The sequence below is a fragment of the Pelobates fuscus genome, chromosome 1, assembly GCF_036172605.1.
Source record: "Pelobates fuscus isolate aPelFus1 chromosome 1, aPelFus1.pri, whole genome shotgun sequence".
In the NCBI taxonomy this organism is placed as follows: Eukaryota; Metazoa; Chordata; class Amphibia; order Anura; family Pelobatidae; genus Pelobates; species Pelobates fuscus.
In genome coordinates this window covers 96,090,494-96,111,984 of record NC_086317.1, presented here as the reverse complement: position 1 = coordinate 96,111,984, position 21,491 = coordinate 96,090,494, and the positions used below count along the sequence as shown (strand labels likewise).

At 44.7% G+C, this 21,491-nt stretch overlaps 1 protein-coding gene across 1 annotated transcript in view; it reads right to left on the bottom strand.

Moving 5' to 3' along the window:
* The window catches only part of LOC134590658 (tyrosine-protein phosphatase non-receptor type 22-like), a 149,539-nt gene that overhangs the window by 7,124 nt on the left and 120,924 nt on the right, over positions 1–21,491 (bottom strand). The window contains exons 15-16 of the mRNA XM_063444421.1: positions 8,329–8,459; positions 3,787–3,814 (exon numbers count right to left, since the gene is read on the bottom strand). Coding sequence (XP_063300491.1) covers positions 3,787–3,814; positions 8,329–8,459 — 159 coding nt within the window. The remainder of the gene's footprint in view (positions 1–3,786; positions 3,815–8,328; positions 8,460–21,491) is intronic.

Here is a 21,491-nt window from a genome sequence, read left to right as displayed (position 1 = left end):
AGAAGCGTGTGGAGAAACCAAGGCGCAAAATAACTGCATGAACTGAGAAAAGTCAAGCGTGCAGCTGCCAGGATGCCACTTGCCACCAGTTTGGCCATATTTCAGAGCTGCAACATCACTGGAGTGCCCAAAAGCACAAGGTGTGCAATACTCAGAGACATGGCCAAGGTAAGAAAGGCTGAAAGACGACCACCACTGAACAAGACACACAAGCTGAAACGTCAAGACTGGGCCAAGAAATATCTCAAGACTGATTTTTCTAAGGTTTTATGGACTGATGAAATGAGAGTGAGTCTTGATGGGCCAGATGGATGGATTGGTAAAGGGCAGAGAGCTCCAGTCCGACTCAGACGCCAGCTAGGTGGAGGTGGAGTACTGGTTTGGGCTGGTATCATCAAAGATGAGCTTGTGGGGCCTTTTCGGGTTGAGGATGGAGTCAAGCTCAACTCCCAGTCCTACTGCCAGTTTCTGGAAGACACCTTCTTCAAGCAGTGGTACAGGAAGAAGTCTGCATCCTTCAAGAAAAACATGATTTTCATGCAGGACAATGCTCCATCACACGCGTCCAAGTACTCCACAGCGTGGCTGGCAAGAAAGGGTATAAAAGAAGAAAATCTAATGACATGGCCTCCTTGTTTACCTGATCTGAACCCCATTGAGAACCTGTGGTCCATCATCAAATGTGAGATTTACAAGGAGGGAAAACAGTACACCTCTCTGAACAGTGTCTGGGAGGCTGTGGTTGCTGCTGCACGCAATGTTGATGGTGAACAGATCAAAACACTGACAGAATCCATGGATGGCAGGCTTTTGAGTGTCCTTGCAAAGAAAGGTGGCTATATTGGTCACTGATTTGTTTTTGTTATGTTTTTGAATGTCAGCAATGTATATTTGTGAATGTTGAGATGTTATATTGGTTTCACTGGTAAAAATAAATAATTGAAATGGGTATATATTTGTTTTTTGTTAAGTTGCCTAATAATAATGCACAGTAATAGTCACCTGCACACACAGATATCCCCCTAAAATAGCTATAACTAAAAACAAACTAAAAACTACTTCCAAAAATATTCAGCTTTGATATTAATGAGTTTTTTGGGTTCATTGAGAACATGGTTGTTGTTCAATAATAAAATTAATCCTCAAAAATACAACTTGCCTAATAATTCTGCACTCCCTGTATGTTCAGCTAGCTCTCTTAGTTCACACCAGCTGGCTTTTTAGAGCCCAATGTGGAAAAAGAACATGTTGCTCTCAATTGTTATGTGGCTATGTAATGTTGCTACCTCTCGTAGTTCAGATAGGAGCTAACTGCAAAAGCCTGTGGATACAGTGCCCATGCTAAACTATTTTGCCCCTTTCTCAAGACCAGTTACTTGCACTATTCTAACCCCCCTCCCTCCCAAATTTCTAACTTTGTATGTCTCTCCTCTCCCCCAGCCCATTTGTGTGTCTCTTGTTCTCCTAACACTCTTTTTTTTCTCTTCCCCAGCTGCTCTGTGTGTCTCTCTCCCAGCCCATTTGTGTGTCTCTTTCTCCACAGCCCTTTTTTGTGTCTCTCTCCAGCCACTTTCTGTATCTCTCCCTCAGTCCCTTTGTGGGCCTCCTTCTCTTTAAAACTCCTTTGAGTGTCTCTTCTTCCCCTTCCCCAGCCGCTCTCTGTGTCTCTTCTCCCAAAGCAGCATTGTGGGTCTCTTTTGCCCCCAGCCCCTCTGTGTGTCTTTTCCCCAGCTCCTTTGTCTGTCTTCCCCCCCCCCAGCAACTTTGTTTCTTTCTCCTCCAGCCTCTATTTGTGTCCCTTTCCTTCTAGACCCTTTTGTGTCTCTACCCAGACCTTTTGTGTGTCTCTTTCCCATCCCCATTTTATTTCTCTCCCCTCATCCCCTTTACTTGTCTTTCCCCCAGCACCTTTGCTTGTCTCCCCTCCCCCCCCCCTTCCCAAGTCACTGTGAGAGCCTCTTTGTCCCACCCCAGCCCCTCTGTGTGTGTAAGATCCCCTGTACTCACCCTGGCTGTCCGCTGATCCATGGCCACTCCCACGCTGTCAGAGGCTCCAGTCAGACTCTCGGACACCGGATGTGTGCGCCCGCCCCTTTATATGACGCTGTGCATGTGTGCCGGCGTCATGACGTTACAGGAGCTCTAATCAATAGAGCTCAGTACACTTGCACATTTAACATGTCAAACATATAAAACCTCAGTTTGCCCAAGGCACAGTGCCCTGTGTCACGTATTCATCCGCTTATAAAAATGTGGTTAATGACATTTACTGTCCAAACAGGAAAAGTTGTGTCGAGCAGCAACCAAATCCACAGAAGGGTTAATGCTGAGCAGCAATTATGCAAATGGGAACCTGGTAACTGCTTTGGGGTCAAAGGCCGGTTGCAGCCTATCAGATCTAGAGGAGGGGTATTTAGACCCAGTTCTCATCCTGCTCAGTGCCCTGTCGTGGTTTCCCTTGTGGTTGTCCGAGAGCGCGTTATTGATTCTGGTAATTCTGGTTATTTGACTTTGGCATTGTTTTTGACTTCCCTGTTTTCTGGTATCCCTGACTCCTAGCTTTTCCTTATCGGTGTGTCTCTTTCTGTTTCTCTTGACCTCGGATATTCCTGACTATTCTTTGGTACGTTAGTCCGGCCATTCTAAGGTCCGGTATACGTTACCTATCAGTCCTCTGTGTTACACAATTCTACGTGCTGGATCATTCTGTAATCCTGACACCCTGTTGTGGTTCCTAGTGTTACTAGTGTCCCTATAGTGCATTCTTTTGTCCCTTTTGGTATTCATTGGTATTGACCTGGCTTGCGCTCGACTACTCTGTTTTCTGGCTCCCTTGACTAGGCTTTGTTTATCGTTCTTGTGTGTCTCTGGTTCCCCTGACCCGGCTTTTGTCTCTCGATTTAGTGTATTTCTGGCTTCCTTTGACCTTGGCTCTTTTGGACTATCCTTAAATTATTATTAATATTCTTTATCCGGCCATTCTAAGTACCGGTTTAGGCAAGTTCTAACTTTCTCCATGTATTCCCCAGTGGGATTTCACTCTGCATATTGGGTTGTATACTACAGTGTGTCTCTTTGTTTGCTAAGCCCTCTTTGTTTCTCTTTGTCCCACCCAGTCCTTCTGTGTGTCTGTTTGTCCCCCTCCACCAGCCCCTATGTGAGGTATCTTTGCCACCCAAGTCGCTCTGTGTTTCTCTTTGTCCCCCCAGCCCTTCTGTGTGTCTCTTTGCCCATCCCCGCCTCCCATCCCATGTGGTCTCTTCCCCCCCCCACCTGTTTACTTTCAGGTAGTCTGGTTTAGCGGACAGCAGCAGAGGATCTTCTGTCAGACCAGGTAGAAAATGCATCTGATACTATACTGCAGTCTGCTTGGCCATGCTACATGCAATGATATTGGAGATTGCACCCCCTCCAGACCGGTGTGCCCTATGCAAATACTAAGCAGCTGGATTTGGCAAAACCTCAGTATATGGTTTTAATGTACGTAGTACTCAGCTCTCAGTACATTTACCAGCAAAGAAATTTTGGTTAATTGTATTATTCATTTATTTGCATTTGTTGTGATTGTTATTTTTTCTTGTTGGTTTTGGTGATATACTGCAATGCATTTGTATATATGAGAAATATTATGCATTTTAACTTGAACAAAACAAAATGTTTGCAGTTTTTTGTGGCTTTCTCTCCGTTTGTGACAGTGATATTAAATCTGACAGTTCTATTTTAAACACCTCTTATGTAACAGCAACAATAATAATATTTAGAATATTTGCCATAAACAAAACTCACCCATTCTGATACTCCTGACTTTCACACTCTGTAAGGAACATACAATTATGTTAAAAAAATATAGTAAACACAGCTAAAAAAAAAAAAACATTATTTTGGGACCCCCTGTAGAATTAAAAACTAAAACTAAAATCACCCATGTTTCATATGAAATCATCTGATGAGATGATTTTGGCCAATGCAATGCTTCTCCATTGAGGGCTGTACTTCACTATGCTGCACCAATAGCAATCTTCCCCTTGTGAAGCATTACAATGGTGCCTAATATTAAATGCCAGGGATATTTTTTGTTCTGTTGAGAAGGCATGTGCCACACTGATGCTTGCTGATTTTTTTGTTTTGGGGGGGGGGGGGTGAATAAAAATTATGTTTGAAACCACTGTGTACGGAGCCGCCTCCATCTGTACTATGGATTTGCTATAGCAGATGCCAATAAGCCTTTTCTTTTCTTTGTGATCAAATTAACTCATGTCTGGATGCTGTCAAATGTCCACTGTCGGGGGGCGGAGCCTAACAGCGCACAGGAGCGGTCGCCATATTTTGAAGCTCCTAGGTGCCCAACTCAAAAAAGGCAAACGTCAGCGACCTCTCGCCAGCCACAACATACCTGAAGTTGGCATCATGCTCAGGGCACCGTCCGGACTCGATCGATGCCTTTCTTTCTGGCTCTGGGCAGAAAATCACAAACTTGCTACCACCCTACCTCCCGGGCAGTGAAATGGGGAGAAAGTCCCTAAGGACACCCGCGAATGCCGCGAAAACGCAGCGCGAATTAGGCCAGATGTGGCCGTCACAGACTCCAGCAAGTGACTCCAAAGAATCCTCTAGAGAGAGAGACTCGACATCCCAGCAACCGGAGAGCGGGAACTCACCCCGGAGCCCACTCCAGGCCACCCAAGAGACTGCCAGCACGTCAGGGCCACTGGCTCCTGCTACAAAGCAGGACATACAGGAGATGCTCACAGGCCTCCAATCCAACCTCAAAGCAGACCTGGCAACACTAACCACAGAGTGCAAACAGTAGCAGCACGCTCCCAAACCACAGCAGCAGAAGTACTGGCCCTGCAACAGGACTTCCAGGCACTAAAAGACAAGGTACTCCAAATACAAACAGCCCAGACAAAAACAACTAGACAAGTGAACACTCTAGACGACAGAGGCAGGAGAAAAAATATAAAGATTAGAGGAGTCCCAGAAAACATACCCCTGGAAGAACGGCCGCACTTCGTGAGACGGCTGGTGGCATCCCTCCTACCGGCAAAACAAGCTAAGTACTTTACGTTTGATGGGGTGTATAGGATAGCTAAATCCCCTAAAGCCCCAGCCACAGCACCAAGAGACATCATCCTCAGGTGCCAAACTGTTGCCGACAAACTAGGCCTAACTGCAGCGCTTAAAGGGAAATCCCCATATGACTTTGAAAACAGCCATATCTCCTTCTTTCAGGACTTGAGCAGGGCTACCTTAATATGGCGTAGGAGCATGCAACCCCTCACAAGGGCATTACAAGGGGAAAACCTGACCTATAGGTGGGCAACACCAAACACCCTGTGGGTCACTAAGGACGGACAATCCTTCAAAGCTACGGCCCCGACGGACGCACCAGCCCTGCTGACAGCGCTGGGCATCCCCGCTGCTGGAACTCCAGTACCAGGAACACCTCACCCCCACCCCAGAATGGATGCCGAGTCATCTACGCTAGCGCCGAGAAGGAAGCAGGGACCTACTACCTGAAGTGACGCTGACAACCGCAGAGCCCCAAGAACATCACACACTGTTATTGATGCAAGCCAAGGCTGCTGGGACTTATAAGTTAAAATCATTTTAAACTACCAATGTTCATTTGACCGTTTATTTTCCTTAGTTCTTTTATGTACATACCTGCCGAAACGCTCCACTTACACAACCGCAGTAAGGCGCCAGAGCCTCTACTGACCCGGAACCCCGACACACGGGTTTGGTAAACCTGCCGGGAGGCATTTTAATGCACCCTCCCCCACCCCCTTACCCTAGGTTACAGGGATAGCAATCACTGGGGCACACAAGGGTCACCACTTACACGCCGACCTTCAGAGCAAGGGTCACACCTCCAATGGAGACCACTAACCCCACACAATCATAGCCTCAGTCTTGCGGCTCATCACTTGCTCCCTGCATAGGAGACTACTGCAGCAGACTCGTAGAGCGTCAGGAAGGAGCAACCTCTCCATGGCACACCACAAACAAAAGTAGCGGGCACACCTACAGACAAACCTCACTCGACACTCCCAACAGAGACACACTCACTATGGAGATACACTACAAACACATAGGTCACCCCGGTATAACCACACAGCCCAAACCAAAATGTGCAACTTATTGAATGCCATGTTAATTGTATAACTGTGAATTTTGGACCACATGAAAGTGGCAACCACAAATGATCTGTATTATGCAACATGCACCAAAAATAAAGAATGTAAAAAAAAATGTCCACTGTCGAATGTTTAAACAAAAACTCCAAGAAAAACCACTACAGCCCACAGTGGTAGTTACAGTGCTCGAAGTGCCCTGGTACTCTTTTTATATTTAAGCAGTCAACTTGTTTGCTAACAGTTTGACAACTTACCTGGGGTCTGCTTGGTGCAAGTCACCTACTCTATTCAGACCTGAAATCTCTCTGCTCTGATCTTACCTGACACTCTCAGCCAATGAGTTGGCCCCGCATGGGAAAGTGACTGGCATCCAGTGAACCCCAAATAAGTTGCAAACTGTTAGCAAATCGTATGATTACTTACATGGGCAGAGACCACCAGGGAACCTATGTCACCATAACCACTACAACAATTTATAGTGGTTATATAGTGCTTGAATTGTTCCTTTAACATTTTGTTATTGGCACATATAATGTGAATGTGGTCTGTTTACTCTCACCAGATGAGATTTGATTTGTATTCACATGGTTTTCATCCACAGATATTTTGTGAGGTTTTTTTTTTTTTACAAATATATCCATGGATGCACACACAATAAAATTTCCCAGGGTTTTTTCCAGGGCTATAATGGAAATGTGGTGATCATATTTACAAAGTGGTTAAAAACTTATCCTGTAAACATCTGTGTTTGGGAAATTATTTTGGTTATTACTGAATAATCAGGAATTTATTTTGAGCAACAAAGTCATTAATTGGAATCAACTTTCACAGTAGATATAATCCACAGTATTGTAAGAGCTGTGTATGTTACACCATCCTGGGTAATAAAGAATGACTCTACAAATATCTAAACTGTACATTTCAGGATCTAGTAAAGCATTAGGACAAACATGTCACACATAGGCTATCTGAATTGAATGGCCGTTGCACTCATGTGCCAGGGCCACCGTCCAGGGACAGAACGAATGTACAGAATCTCAAAATTTACACTATATACTGTAACACTGACAAAGCAAACAAGGAAGAAAAAAAAAGAGAAAAAAATATAAATTTTTAAGTAAAATAAAACTATTTAAAAGCTTATTATATGCACATATATGTATAGTTCAAGAAAATATGAAAACAAACCATGATACAAGACAAAATTTAAAAATGCTAAGCATGATACATCTTAGTTCACCTGAAAAATGTAGGGGCCCAACATGGTAATTATAAGCACTCAGTATAACTAGGCCACACAGTTAAAGAGATACTCCAGTCACCATAGCAACTTCATCTAAATGAAGGGTATGGTGCCAGAAGGCCCCCAGTGGAACTCTTACCATAAGAGGTTAAACCATTCTGGAATGGATTAACCCTACAGGTTGCATCTAGTGCCGATCTCCCCAGGAGGCATCTCCCTTCTGAATCTTAGTTACAGGAAACGCGAGTGCCGCCAGGCAAGGGCGTGGCTGATTGTCTTGAGCAGTCAGCTGACACTCTAAGCCAATCAGTATCTCCCCATTTATAAAAAAGGTACGCACATTTGAGAACGGTTTAGTTTCTTAAGGTCTGAGTGTACCTGGGGGCCTCCTGGCATCATAACAACTTAATTTAAATGAAGTTGTAATGGTGACCGGAGTGTACCTTTAGGCCTTAATGTGCTTCAACTAGGCAGTTTCTAATATAATGTTAGAAATTCAGGTTTAACTCTGCAAAGGCATTAGCAGCTTTTCAGATAGCTTCTGTCCCTAAACACAATCCCCCTTATTTGTATTGTTTCCTCTCTTTTGTCTTTTTTCCTACTTATTGCCACATATTAGATGGACCTCTTCTGCTCAATATACATTATCTGGGCTGCCCACAAACTGGCTAGTGCTAGGGTTAGATTCCTGTCATCATTCCCTTAATTTTCCCTCCCTCTCCTGTTTTGCCACTTTTCAGAAATCCAAAGCACTTTGGCACTTCGGTTCCATTCTGCACTTCGGCAATTCGGCACTTCCGAAATTCAGAAGCATCCAAATGGCTGAATTGCCGAAATGCCTAAGAAAAATTTGGACTGAAACGAATTACACATGTCTAGTAGAAAAGCCGAACCAGCAATATAATAGAAATATCATTGTTATATGTTGTGAAAAGGTGCACTCACCTTGCTGCGCATCATTTGTTTAAAGTCATCAACTTTATTCTGGGACACACCTCCCCATTCCAACGAAGTTCCGATTTTCCCACTTGAGAGAAGTTCAGGTTTGGGAGGTATCACCAGTGGCAATTCTAAAGCTAAAATATGAAAAGATTATAGAGTTATATTTTCTTTTTAGTATACAAAAATAAATAAATTGTCCTTTTCATGAACATGACTGTGCTCTATAAAGACAAAATATTCTGATTATTATAATTATTATTATTGCCATTTATATAGCTCCAACAGATTCCGTTGCGCTTTACAATATTATGAGGGGGGGGGGGATTTAATTATAAATAGGACAACTACAAGAAAACTTACAGTATTGGTAGGTTGAAGAGGACCCTGCTCAAACGAGCTTACAGTGATCTTTACAGTGATGTAAAAAAAAAAAATAGAATTTGATCTAAAACTCTTTATTGAGATCTCTATGCCATAAATTTAGAGGTAGAGACTCCTGTTGTAATTTGAGTATTTTCTAATATTATTGGTGGCTCCTTAAGGGTTCTCAGTAGGTAATATAGACCCAGCTTCATCAAAATGGGGAATTGTTTTACCCATCTTGGAACAAATTTTCCAATGCCATAGAGGAGAGTGGCCTTGCATCTTCTCAAGATTGTTTATGCTATATATGTGATATTATTGCAACTGTATGTTGTCTTGAGAAAGGACCATAGGCAGGTCCGAAACGTTGACGATACATGAATAAAAGGTTTTTATTTTTTCCAACTTCAATAAGTCCTATGAGCGCCCACTTATTTTACATGTTTTTGGTATTTCATTTTTCTTTTGTGGCAGCACCAAGTCACTAAACAGAGTGCACTCTCTCCTGTATCCGAGATTATATATATATATATATATATATATATATATATATATATATATATATATATATAGTGTTTCTAAATAAAACTATTACAATCTGTGAGATTTGAAATCATTGTTTAGTGAATCAGCGAGTGCGCTGGATTGTGTATTTTGTATGTTGTATTTATTGGCCCCACCAGCACCCTATAATGTATGCATGTTCAGGTGAGTGCAGCCCTCTTTTTTTCATTTATATATTTGGGAGTCCAGGCCAACGTGGCCCTTGGTTTTGCACCCTTCCCTGTCACAGGTGTCTCATTCCTATTTAGCCTTGACCTGCAGAGAGTCCCAGGAGGAAGTATTTCCCAAGTAAGTGGATTAATCTCATAAGAGCAGGCATTCGGCGGCTAGAGTAGGACCTGCCAAGAATGGGGTACATTGACGGTGTGGCAGGCTTATGCAATGTATGATCATATAATGTAACTAAACCCCCATTAGTTTTTGCCTAGGTGAGGTGTTTTTAAATAAAACTACTACAATCTGTGAGATTTAAAATCATTGTTTAGTGCATAAGCGAGTTCGACAACTTGCAATGTTGAAGGCATTTTAAGAATAGGATACCAGTTTGTCTGGGTTTATTCTAAACTAGACAAAGTGTATGCAGAGAAATTTAAAGGGGAATGAAGAAATTAAATATAAAATATTCTAAAGAGAGCAAGACAAAATTCATAACTATGTTACAGTGATATATACTGCAATTATAATGATCTAATAGTTTTTGTGATTCCAGTTACAAAATGAACAGCTATTATTATGTACCAGAGGAGGTCAGTAGTGAGTCTAAATATTAAGCATCACTATTGTATAAAACGTCAAACTGTTGCTTAAGTGGCATATTGTACAGCACTATGGAATCTGATGGCGCTATATAAATAATAAAATAATAATACTATCATCCTTATGAGTGTTGCGGACTGGGTCCTATACCAGAGTACGCCCCAGTTTCCTGGAGGGGGCTGATGGCTCACCTCCTGCCCAGCGGCTCTCTAATTAGGCGATTTAGGCGGCCGCCTAAGGCCTCGCGTAGTCAGGGGCCTCGCGGCCGCCTAAATCGCCTGAGGGGAGACTGACATGTCGGGTTCTTGGTCTATGACTGAGGACCCGACACAGGAGGGGGCCTGGCGGCTTGCCCTTTGTGCCGCCGGGTGCGAGGCCCCTCCTTTCAGTCCGCCCGGGGAGAGAGCCAGCCTCAGTCTGCAGCTCCGCCTGGTGTGAGCTGCAGACTGAGGTCTTGCGATCTCCAGCCAATCAGAGCGTTGTCGCGGGTTACCACGGCAACGCTCTGAATAGAGATCGCAAGATATTCCCCATGTGGTCTGCAGCTCTGCATCTGGCGGAGCTGCAGACCGGAAAGTCCACTGGACCACCAGGGACAGATTGACCCCACCGGACCACCAGGGAAAAAGGTACATTTTGACCCCCCTCACCCTGTCACCCCCCCCTCACCCTGCCACTTCACCCTGTCAACCCCTCCTCACCCTATCTCACCCTGTCTCCCCCCTCACCCTATCTCACCCTGTCACCCCCCTCACCCTGCCACTTCACCCTGTCACCCCTCTCACCCTGCCACTTCACCCTGTCACCCCCTCCTCACCCTATCTCACCCTGTCACCCCCTCCTCACCCTATCTCACCCTGTCACCCCCCTTCACCCTGCCACTTCACTCTGTCACCTCCCTCACCCTGCCACTTCACCCTGTCACCCCCTCCTCACCCTATCTCACCCTGTCACCCCCTCCTCACCCTGTCACCCCCTCCTCACCCTATCTCACCCTGTCACCCCCCCTCACCCTGCCACTTCACCCTGTCACCCCCTCACCCTGCCACCTCACCCTGTCACCCCCCTCACCCTGCCACTTCACCCTGTCACCCCCTCCTCCCCCTGCCACTTCACCCTGTCACCCCCTCCTCACCCTATCTCACCCTGTCAACCCCCTCACCCTGCCACTTCACCCTGTCACCCCCCTCACCCTGCCACTTCACCCTGTCACCCCCTCCTCACCCTATCTCACCCTATCACCCCCCCTTACCCTGCCACTTGACCCTGTCACCCCCCCTCACTCTGCCACTTCATCCTGTCACCCCCCTCACCCTGCTACTTCATCCTGTCACCCCCTCACCCTGCCACTTCATCCTGTCACCCCCCTCACCCTGCTACTTCACCCTGTCACCCCCTCACCCTGCCACTTCACCCTGTCACCCCCTCACCCTGCTACTTCACCCTGTCACCCCCTCACCCTGCCACTTCACCCTGTCACCCCCTCACCCTGCTACTTCACCCTGTCACCCCCTCACCCTGCCACTTCACCCTGTCACCCCCTCCTTACCCTATCTCACCCTGTCACCCCTCCTCACCCTATCTCACCCTGTCACCCCCCTCACCCTGCCACTTCACCCTGTCACTTCACCCTGTCACCACCCCCTAACCCAGCCACTTCACCCTGTCACCCCCTCCTCACGCTATCTCACCCTGTCACCCCCTTCACCCTGTCACCCCCTCCTCACCCTGTCACCCCCCCTCACCCTGCCACCCTGTGACCCCCACACTATGTAAGGGGGGTGTGCTGTAACCTTACCCTGTCACTCCCCACACACTGTCACCCCACCTCACCCTGTCACCCCACCTCACCCTGTCACCCCCCTCTCACCCTGTCACCCCCCTAACACTATGTCACCCCCCTACACTATGTCACCCCCCCTACACTATGTCACCCTCCCTCTCACACTAGGTCTCCCCACCTCACACTAGGTCTCCACCCTTCACACTAGGTTTCCCCCTCACACTCTGTCGCCCCCTCTTACTCTGTCAACCCCCCCTCTCTGTCACCCTCCCTCTCATGCTGTCCCCCCCTCTGTCTCTTCCCTCTTACTCTGTCACACCCCTTACACTAATGTAACCCTTTCACACTAATGTCAACCCCTTCTTACTCTGTCACCCCCTCACACTATGCCACCCCCTCACACTATGCCACCTCCCTACACTATGTCATTTTCCCCACACACTCTGTCACCTCTCTCCGCACACACTGTCACCTACCTCCAAACACACTATCTCTTCCTCTAAACAAACAGGCACCACTCTCCACACTCTGGCACCCTCCTGCTCTTTTACACTCACCCTGCCACAGTTACTCCTTTACTCACCCTGTCACCCCCTAAAGGCAATCATTCTACACACGGTCATAAAACATAGCGTCGCCATGAACTTAATGCCAAAGGCCACAGGCAGTACACAAACATACACATGCTCAGAGAAACATACATACATATACAAAGATACTCACTGCCAGTGCCAGACACACACTCTAAGGCACACACAGGTAGACAATGCAACGATGTATACAAAGACTAGTTCTGTATATCCAGTACTGCAAGTTCCCCTTCAATATATCTACAGCTTCTTATACACACACAAGTCAACTGCAATTTATTTCCAATAATGGTGTTAGTGGGGGCCTCATGTATGAGTTTCGCCTAAGGCCTCGCCAAGTCTAGAGCCGCCACTGCCTGTGGGTATTGCCCTTTAAAGACAGTATTTGGGCATGATGGATTTTTATTATGTGGCTACTGGCCCTTTACGCACAGTGTATGGACTTCTATTAGACTGTGTATAGATTGTGTATAGGAAGGTGTATCCCTCCCCCGTTTCCTGTCCCATTGTTCTCCAGCAGGGCGTTGTCCCAGGCACACTGCCAGACTAGTTGGAACTGGTTTTGGGCTGGAAAGTTTGGGCTGGAGAGCCGTGCTTCAGTGGAACTAAAGGGAAATCCACCTAACTTTTAAACCCCATAACTCCCAAACCCCTGGTCCGATCTGGGTGATTTTTGAATATGTTATTCACCCAGATCAGGGCTATCAGGGGATACCACATTTAGGAGTGTACCCTATGTATTTGGGCTACATCTAGAAGTTGCAGAAAAATATGTACATTTTAATTCTGTTAACAGATAAGCTGATGGGAGGAGATGTGTGGGTTGTACCTTGTACTTTATTGGTTAATGTACTAATTATTGTGGGTGGCTCACCTGCATGGGAGCATTGCATAAAAGCAGGGGTTGTGTGATTAAAAGTTAAGTTCTACTCCTGATACTGTGTGTCGTCCAGTTATTGGGAAATGTGATGGGATATTGCTGGATTGTATTGCTGACTGTGCTGGATATGCTCTGGGATTTACTACTTGTTCCTGCATCCTCTGGATATATTGGTGGAGTTAAGCTGTGAGAAATCAGCTCTCCGCTACAATGAGTAGTTGGGGCAAACTATGAAGCTTTTGCTTGTTAGAAGTTTTCTACAATCTGTTTAATTGCATTTTCAACAGTTCTCTTGCACATTTTAGCTCAGAGAACTGCAATGTCTAGTGTTTTAACAATTGAACTTGCACTTGGGGCAGTATTATAACCATGTCTACAGTATTCAACATTATTCAATATAGCGATCTATTATTGACAATATCCTGCTGATGCTATTTTTTAAGTATTTTGTCAAACCCATACAAATGGCCTACAATCTATTAAAGGACCACTCTAGGCACCCAGACCACTTCAGCTTAATGAAGTGGTCTGGGTGTCAGGTCCAGCTAGGGTTAACTAATTGTTTTATAAACATAGCAGTTTCAGAGAAACTGCTATGTTTATCAATTAGTTAAGCCTTCCCCCTAATCCTCTAGTGGCTGTCTCACTGACAGCCGCTAGAGGCGCTTGCGTGATTCTCACTGTGAAAATCACAGTGAGAGCACGCAAGCGTCCATAGGAAAGCATTATGAATGCTTTCCTATGTGACCGGCTGAATGCGCGCGCAGCTCTTGCCGCGCGTGCGCATTCAGCCGACGGGGAGGAACGGAGGCGGAGAGGAGGAGGAGAGCTCCCCGCCCAGCGCTGGAAAAAGGTAAGTTTTTACCCCTTTCCCCTTTCCAGAGCCGGGCGGGAGTGGGTCCCTGAGGGTGGGGGCACCCTCAGGGCACTCTAGTGCCAGGAAAACGAGAATGCTTTCCTGGCACTAGAGTGGTCCTTTAATGAAAGGAGTTTCATAGGAGATCCTATATCAAACCAGTCATTACAATAAATGTCTGCTTCCTGAAAGCAAGTTTTGTGTGGCCACAAAAACTAATTTTCAGGGCCAATCAATAAGGTGAACAAGGTGAATTCCAAGTGAATTTAAAATGTAAGTCTGAGCTAAAGCAGTTTTCTAATTCAGCGGTGCTTCCAGCTCCTTATATTTGAAATTTAGTTTGAATTCACTTTGAATTCTCATTTTAGTGAATAAACCTGTTTGTGCTATGACTGCAAATTTACAGTAAAATTCTATGTGCCATTGTGTATTTCTACCGACCGGTATTGTGCTGTGCGCTAAACTGATAAATGGATGATCCATGTCAAAGAGGAAAACTAAACTCTCCCACAAACAAGACTCATATTGGGGTTCCTAGGGCCCAATAATTAATCTCCTCTTAATAAAATACAAATATGTGGTCTAATAATTGCAGATGGTTTCAGCATGACTCAACTACAGACCATATGTTTCATACCATAAATCTGCATTCCTAACGCTACAGTGTCCCTTTCCCTAAATTATTAGGTCCCCCCTAATGTCCGATGTGTAAAGGGTTAAAACTTTTTTTGTTTAGTTACTTTAATTCTAGAGAAAAAAACGGGTCGCAAGAGTAGTCTGAGAACGGACAGCAGCTGAAATAACCTGCCCTTCGGTGGGTCCCCACTCAGAACTCTTGCTGGTTTTAGCTCATCTTGTGCCATTACAGAGAGAACATATCTGAAGCATATCAGACTGGTCCCACCCATACGGGCAGTCCAGATCCGAAATGCCAGCAAGTTCTCTCACTTGCTGGCATTTCGGATCTGGACTGCCCGTATGGGTGGGACCAGTCTGATATGCTTCAGATATGTTCTCTCTGTAATGGCACACGATGAGCTAAAACCAGCTTGAGTTCTGAGCGGGGACCCACCGAAGGGCAGGTTATTTCAGCTGCTGTCCGTTCTCAGAATACTCTTGCGACCCGTTTTTTTCTCTCCATAAGTTTAAAGGGTAATCCAGACGTGGACCCCTCGCTCACGGTGCCTAGAGAGATATCAGCTATGCCTCACTGATGATGCCTAATAAGGTTGAAACGATCGTCTGGGGTTGCTGTGTCTCTCGTGCAGAGAAAACTTGCTGGCATTTCGGATCTAGACTGCCCGTATGGGTGGGACCAGTCTGATATGCTTCAGATATGTTCTCTCTGTAATGGCACAAGATGAGCTAAAACCAGCTTGAGTTCTGAGTGGGGACCCACCGAAGGGCAGGCTATTTCAGCTGCTGTCCGTTCTCAGAATACTCTTGCGACCTGTTTTTTTCTCTCCATAAGTTTAAAGGGTAATCCAGACGTGGACCCCTTGCTCACGGTGCCTAGAGAGATAGCAGCTATGCCTCACTGATGATGCCTAATAAGGTTGAAACGATCGTCTGGGGTTGCTGTGTCTCTTGTGCAGAGAGAACTTGCTGGCATTTCGGATCTGGACTGCCCGTATGGGTGGGACCAGTCTGATATGCTTCAGATATGTTCTCTCTGTAATGGCACAAGATGAGCTAAAACCAGCTTGAGTTCTGAGCGGGGACCCACCGAAGGGCAGGCTATTTCAGCTGCTGTCCGTTCTCAGAATACTCTTGCGACCCATTTTTTTCTCTACTTTAATTCTAGCACTGACTCTTTCTCCTCCTCCAGCAACATCACAGCAATTGGACGAGCGCGCATTAAAGCTTACCCATAGGAAATCAGTTTGAGGATGTCCAACGTCGTTTCATGAAGTAAAACTCCATTAGGGGAACAGGAAGTGCCTCTAGTGGGCTAAAACCATTTTTTTTAAACTCCTCATAGAGGACGTAATGCGCATGTGCAGAGACTGTCGCGCGGGCATTCAAACATTCCCATAGGAAAGCTTTACTCACTCAGTGCAGTGTTTACATTGCAGGGTTAAATGGACAGGAACACTGCACCTAGACCATTTTAATGAGATGAAGTGTTCTAAGTGGCTATTGTTCTAAGTGGCTTTAAGTACAGAGTTTTTGTTTACATTGTTGCCTATTTAGGAAGCATTTAAATATGTGGGTCTATAAATAGTATGGGGGAAGGAGCTAGGACTGGTTCCGTGTTCCAGGAATTAACACTCACAGAGATATATACTATTATATCATATTTGAAATACACCTAGAATTCCTGAGTGCATAACTCTGTATGTTATATCTGGGAAGATGTAGTATATGGGTAATCCCATGGTTCCTCCATCACTCTCAATCTTTCTGATTCATAAGGAAGCAGAGATTGTTGCTTCTGCTGTTCATAAATAACACATTTAGAGGAAGCTTTGAACCTGCCCTGGTACATCTAATATTAACTTGCACGTTCATTCGCACGTGAAGACACTTTAAAGGAGTAAAATGTCATAAAAACGCATTTTGTTTTTAAGCGGAGCTATTTTTATAGTATCTATTTTATCTACCCACCACTTCCTATCTGTGCCTGGTAGACAAAGATAGAGTCTCGAAACTTAGTTTAGTTAGATCTGTTTGAGAAAGTTAAATATATTTTACAACGCATTTTGTAAAGACATAAATCTAGCACCATTTTTGTTTATATAGTGGCAACATATTTTTGTTAGTGTTTTTAATAATATGTGGATAGTGTTCATTGTGGATAATGTTAAGTCTGAGTACATTTAAAAGGGAACCCACACTTTTATGAAATTTACATTGAGTAAAACATTGAAAATGACCTAGAAATTGTGTTAAAGTGTCTGTCCCTTCTTTGATGCAATGTAGCATTCCAGAATTTAATAGAAATCAGCCCTTTTATAAAGATGCGCTATCCTGGTCGGTAATTGGACAATTGGGACGATGCTCCTCCTTATTGTTGAGTTGAAATCAGAAAAAAAGAAAGAAAAGAGAAAAGAGAAAAAAAAAGACGAAAAAACAGCTGATAACTCAATTTTCCAATTCATATGCAAATTAGGGCCTGACTAAGTAGCTTCAGAAATTATAAAAGAAACATTTACTGAACAATATATGAATAAAATAAATAGACCAGCTGGTCTTTGTAACCAAATCTATAAATCTTCGTAATCTTCGTAATCTACGCAAGTAAACCCAAGCTACAGCAATTTGAGGCTGTGCTCCTAAATCAATTCACAGAGGTAGAAAAGTGGATAGTGGATAACAAGCTCTTCTTAAACACTGACAAAACCATTACAATGATCTTTGGAACTGTACCTAAATTGGATAAACTACAAAATCAACAACTGTGTGTATCAGAACAAATTCAAATAGCACACTGACAGCAGTCTGCTCTTTTAAATATCTAGGAATGTTGCTAGACCCCAATCTATCCTTTGGCCTTCGCATTGAAAAAATCTCTTCAAAACTTTACCCAAAACTAGGTGCCCTGAACAGAAACAAATCCTGTCTAAGCCCTACAGTAAGGAAACAGATAGTGCAACAGATGCTAATGCCGGTCATTGATTATGGGGATGTAGTGTATGCACCCACACAGCAAACCCACCTTAATAAACGTAATACGTTATATAATTCATTCTGCCACTTAGTACTAGAATGTAATTACTTTACCCACCACTGTGACATGTTAAAAGACCTAAACTGGCTGTTGCTGGAATTCCAACGCAATCTTCATCTTTCCAGCCTTGTGCATAAAAGCATTTCTGGGAATCTCCCACCCTACCTGAGGAGAATGCTCTCCCCAGCTGTTCCCACCTCCTATAACCTCCGATCCAATACTAGCACAATATTTAGCATACCGCAATACAAAAATAAAGATCCTCCTTTTCCTACAGAGCACCACAATTATGGAATAACCTCAGGGACAAAGTCAAATCTTCATTCAGTCTAAAATCTTTGAAGAGATCTATATGCCTCAGCACAGAATGCACCTGTCATGGTTGAATATATTTATTACCTGTTATGTATTAGATTTATATATGTGTGTGTGTATATGTATATATAGTTTGTATATTGTATGTTTGTAATATTGTATCCTATTGTAACAATGCAATGTTTTGTGGACCCAGGACATACTTGAAAACAAGAGAAATCTCAATGTATGCATCCTAATAAAATATTTTATAAATAAAATTCTGTCCCAATCAGTACCTGACCTAGAAATGGCTAGCCCGTTTTCCCTCCTCCCATAAGCAAGTTTCTTTTCACATTGTGTTAGTATTTGTATGACACCATATGATTCCCTGCTAATATCCATAAGCAGGATGTTTGACAAATTTTAGTCAGCTAAATAGAACAAATATTTGTATGCTAGTGGTTCAGACACTATCTGATATATTGCAAAGACATAGAAAGTATAACAATTATAAACAATAGTTACGCTTCCAGTATTTCTGTAAAGGTTGAGCAAATGAATCAACAGTTAAAATTCTGTAAATGTACCTAATTTAATGTTTTAGTTAGCTCTAAACAGCAATATATACAGAAAATGGTTTGTTTGCTATGCCTTAGCAAAGTCCATGTAAAAAGAAGATTTTTTGTGCCAATTTATTTTATTTGTTTCATTTTGTTTTAACTAATGTCCTAACACATCTTCCTTTAATGAATAGTAGAACACATTTTTCATTAGATGTATAGAATTGAACTAAAACCAGTGCACTAGAAAAAAAGACTGACAAAGTATAGTCTGTCTTTGGCAAAATACCTACTTTTTTCAAAAAATTTTGTGACTACTTTTTTATTGTGATTTCAATGAAATACAACTCACCATGTAGTAAGTAATCCACAAGTGGCACTAAAGGACCACTCCAACCCCCATGACAGCTTAATTTCAATGAAGTCATTATGGGGTCTGGAGATCCTGGGCATTGTCATACTTACCTTATGGGGTTATACCATTATCAAAAGCATTCCTCTTATAGGGTGGCAGGTGATAGGTTCAAGGCATCAGCTGACACTCTCAGTCTATCACTGGTGCCCAAGGGAACTTCTTACTTAGTAGTATTGGGGTCGGAGGAGGAGGCAAGTAGAGTAGGGCATCAAAAAGGACAACTGTGGCGAAACCAACTTCGCCACTGTGAACTGGAGAAGCCTGGTTGCTAGCCTCCTGCCCTGCGACTATGGCCCCTGGACATATTGTACTGGAAAAACTATATTTGGGCATGTAATAATGTATATTGCTGCTACCGGCCCTTTTAAAAGCATCTATGAACAGATTGGGACTTTTGGGACTACTGTCCCTTTAAGACTGTGGAGCGTATTACAGTAATCCTGCCTTTAATACTTTAATGGCATGTATGTATTTTTGTATGCAGTTAACCTGGGTGATATATATGCAGCATTCATCTGATCGTTCGGTAGAATCACTCCATTCATTATATTGAGTGAAACTACCGAACAACCAGACCACCCAGGAATAAGTGTGCCTCCAATTACCGTTTGCAACAATGTTGCAAACAGGTAATTGGCAATCCATGTAATGTATTCTTTGTCCTCTGGGTGGCTGCCATTCGGGAAACAAACACGTGGCGGCGGCCATCTTAAACTACCGAACAGCGGTGTTTTGCCGTCGAGTGTCTGGAACTGAAATCGGACACTCGACTAGGCAAACACCGCTGAGACCTCCAGACTTCCAGGATTTCGTGGGGAAACTACCGAACGGCCCGCCGTTCGGTAGAAAGAAACGTACAAACTAGGGGATTCATGCGAATCCCCCTTAGTCTCTATAACACCAGCAATTCGTCTGTTTCATTCACTTGTTTGTGACCGACCGCAGGGCCAAAATGCATGGAACTGTTTTCGGATACTTTACCCATGCGGTCGGTCAAATCTTTGGAACCTCATATCTCCCGAACCATTCATCCGAATGACCTGATTCTTGAATATGTTGTCCCCCTGAATAAGGGCTATCAGGGGATACCTGTTTTGGAGGTGTAGCATATGTATTTGGGGTACATCCAAGAATTGGGGAAAAGGGTGTACGGTATAATTATATTAAGTGCTAATCTAAGGGGAGGAAATGTGTGGGAGGTACATCCCTGTGATTGGTTAATTTCATCCTCCCCCTGGGAGTGTCCTGTATGTACTTGTTTGTAATAAAAGCCAGGCTGGATGAGCCAGTCTGTTGTTCCTGCTTAACCCTCAAAATGAAGTGTCGTCTCGTTCTTGGGGGGAATTGGATTGTAAGCTGACTGCCAAGAGTGTAAGCGGATTGTATGCTTTTCTTGTTCAGCTGTTCCAGTTCGGAGTGTTATTTCGTATCCAGATCGGGAGTTTGGTGTTCTGCAGTAGCTGTGCCTGTCTCTAGGAAAGGGGATTATCGCCTAAACGGATTTTATCCCCTTTTATGCTGAAACGGTCTGTTACAATTGGTGGCAAGCGGCGGGATCGTTCCTACAACCAGAGGGACAGCTACAGACAACACCATTCCTGGATTACAAAGTAAGGGCAACGCCAGTACTCGTACAGCGTCCCCACCAGCAGTCATGTTCTATCGATATGAAGGCGTAGAGTTTGCTACTGAGGTAATGAGGAGAATAGCCAAATATGGCCCGAATCCCCTGAAGGTGATTGTTGATGCAGCTATACAGCAACTGCTTGAAGAGAACCAGAGGTCACGTGATCTCGAGCACGATTTCATCCTGTTAATGGTGAGTCATGGTCAAGAAGATGAGGTAGCCGATATCGTCCTCCAACACAAACCAGAGAAACCCAAAGTAGAGGACTGCATGGAGTGGTACTGGAAAGGCCCCCAGCAGGCAGGTGGAGATGGGACCGAGGTCTCTCTACCGGCCCTACAGGGATGCTGGGCAGTCGGCCCAGATCCCCAACGGCAGTGTGTACCCCAGGGAGCTGATGGTGTCGTCCATCCTCCCCAGCGGCAGTGTGTACCCCAGGGAGCTGATGGTGTCGTCCATCCTCCCCAGCGGCAGGCTGAGTTACAGGGGGCAGAGGTAGTTGTTCCTGCCCCCCAGCAGCAAAGTGATATGCCAAGAAGGCAGTGTGAAGTGAAGGGAGAGGAGAGCAGCGTCCTCCCTCCCCAGCGGCAGTGTGTACCCCAGGGAGCTGATGGTGTCGTCCATCCTCCCCAGCGGCCGTGTGTGTCCCAGGGAGCCGAAGGTGCAGTCCTTCCTCCCCAGCGGCAGGCTGAGTTACAGGGGGCAGAGGTAGTTGTTCCTGGCCCCCAAAAGCAAAGTGATATGCCAAGAAGGCAGTGTGAAGTGAAGGGAGAGGAGAGCAGCGTCCTCCCTCCCCAGCGGCAGT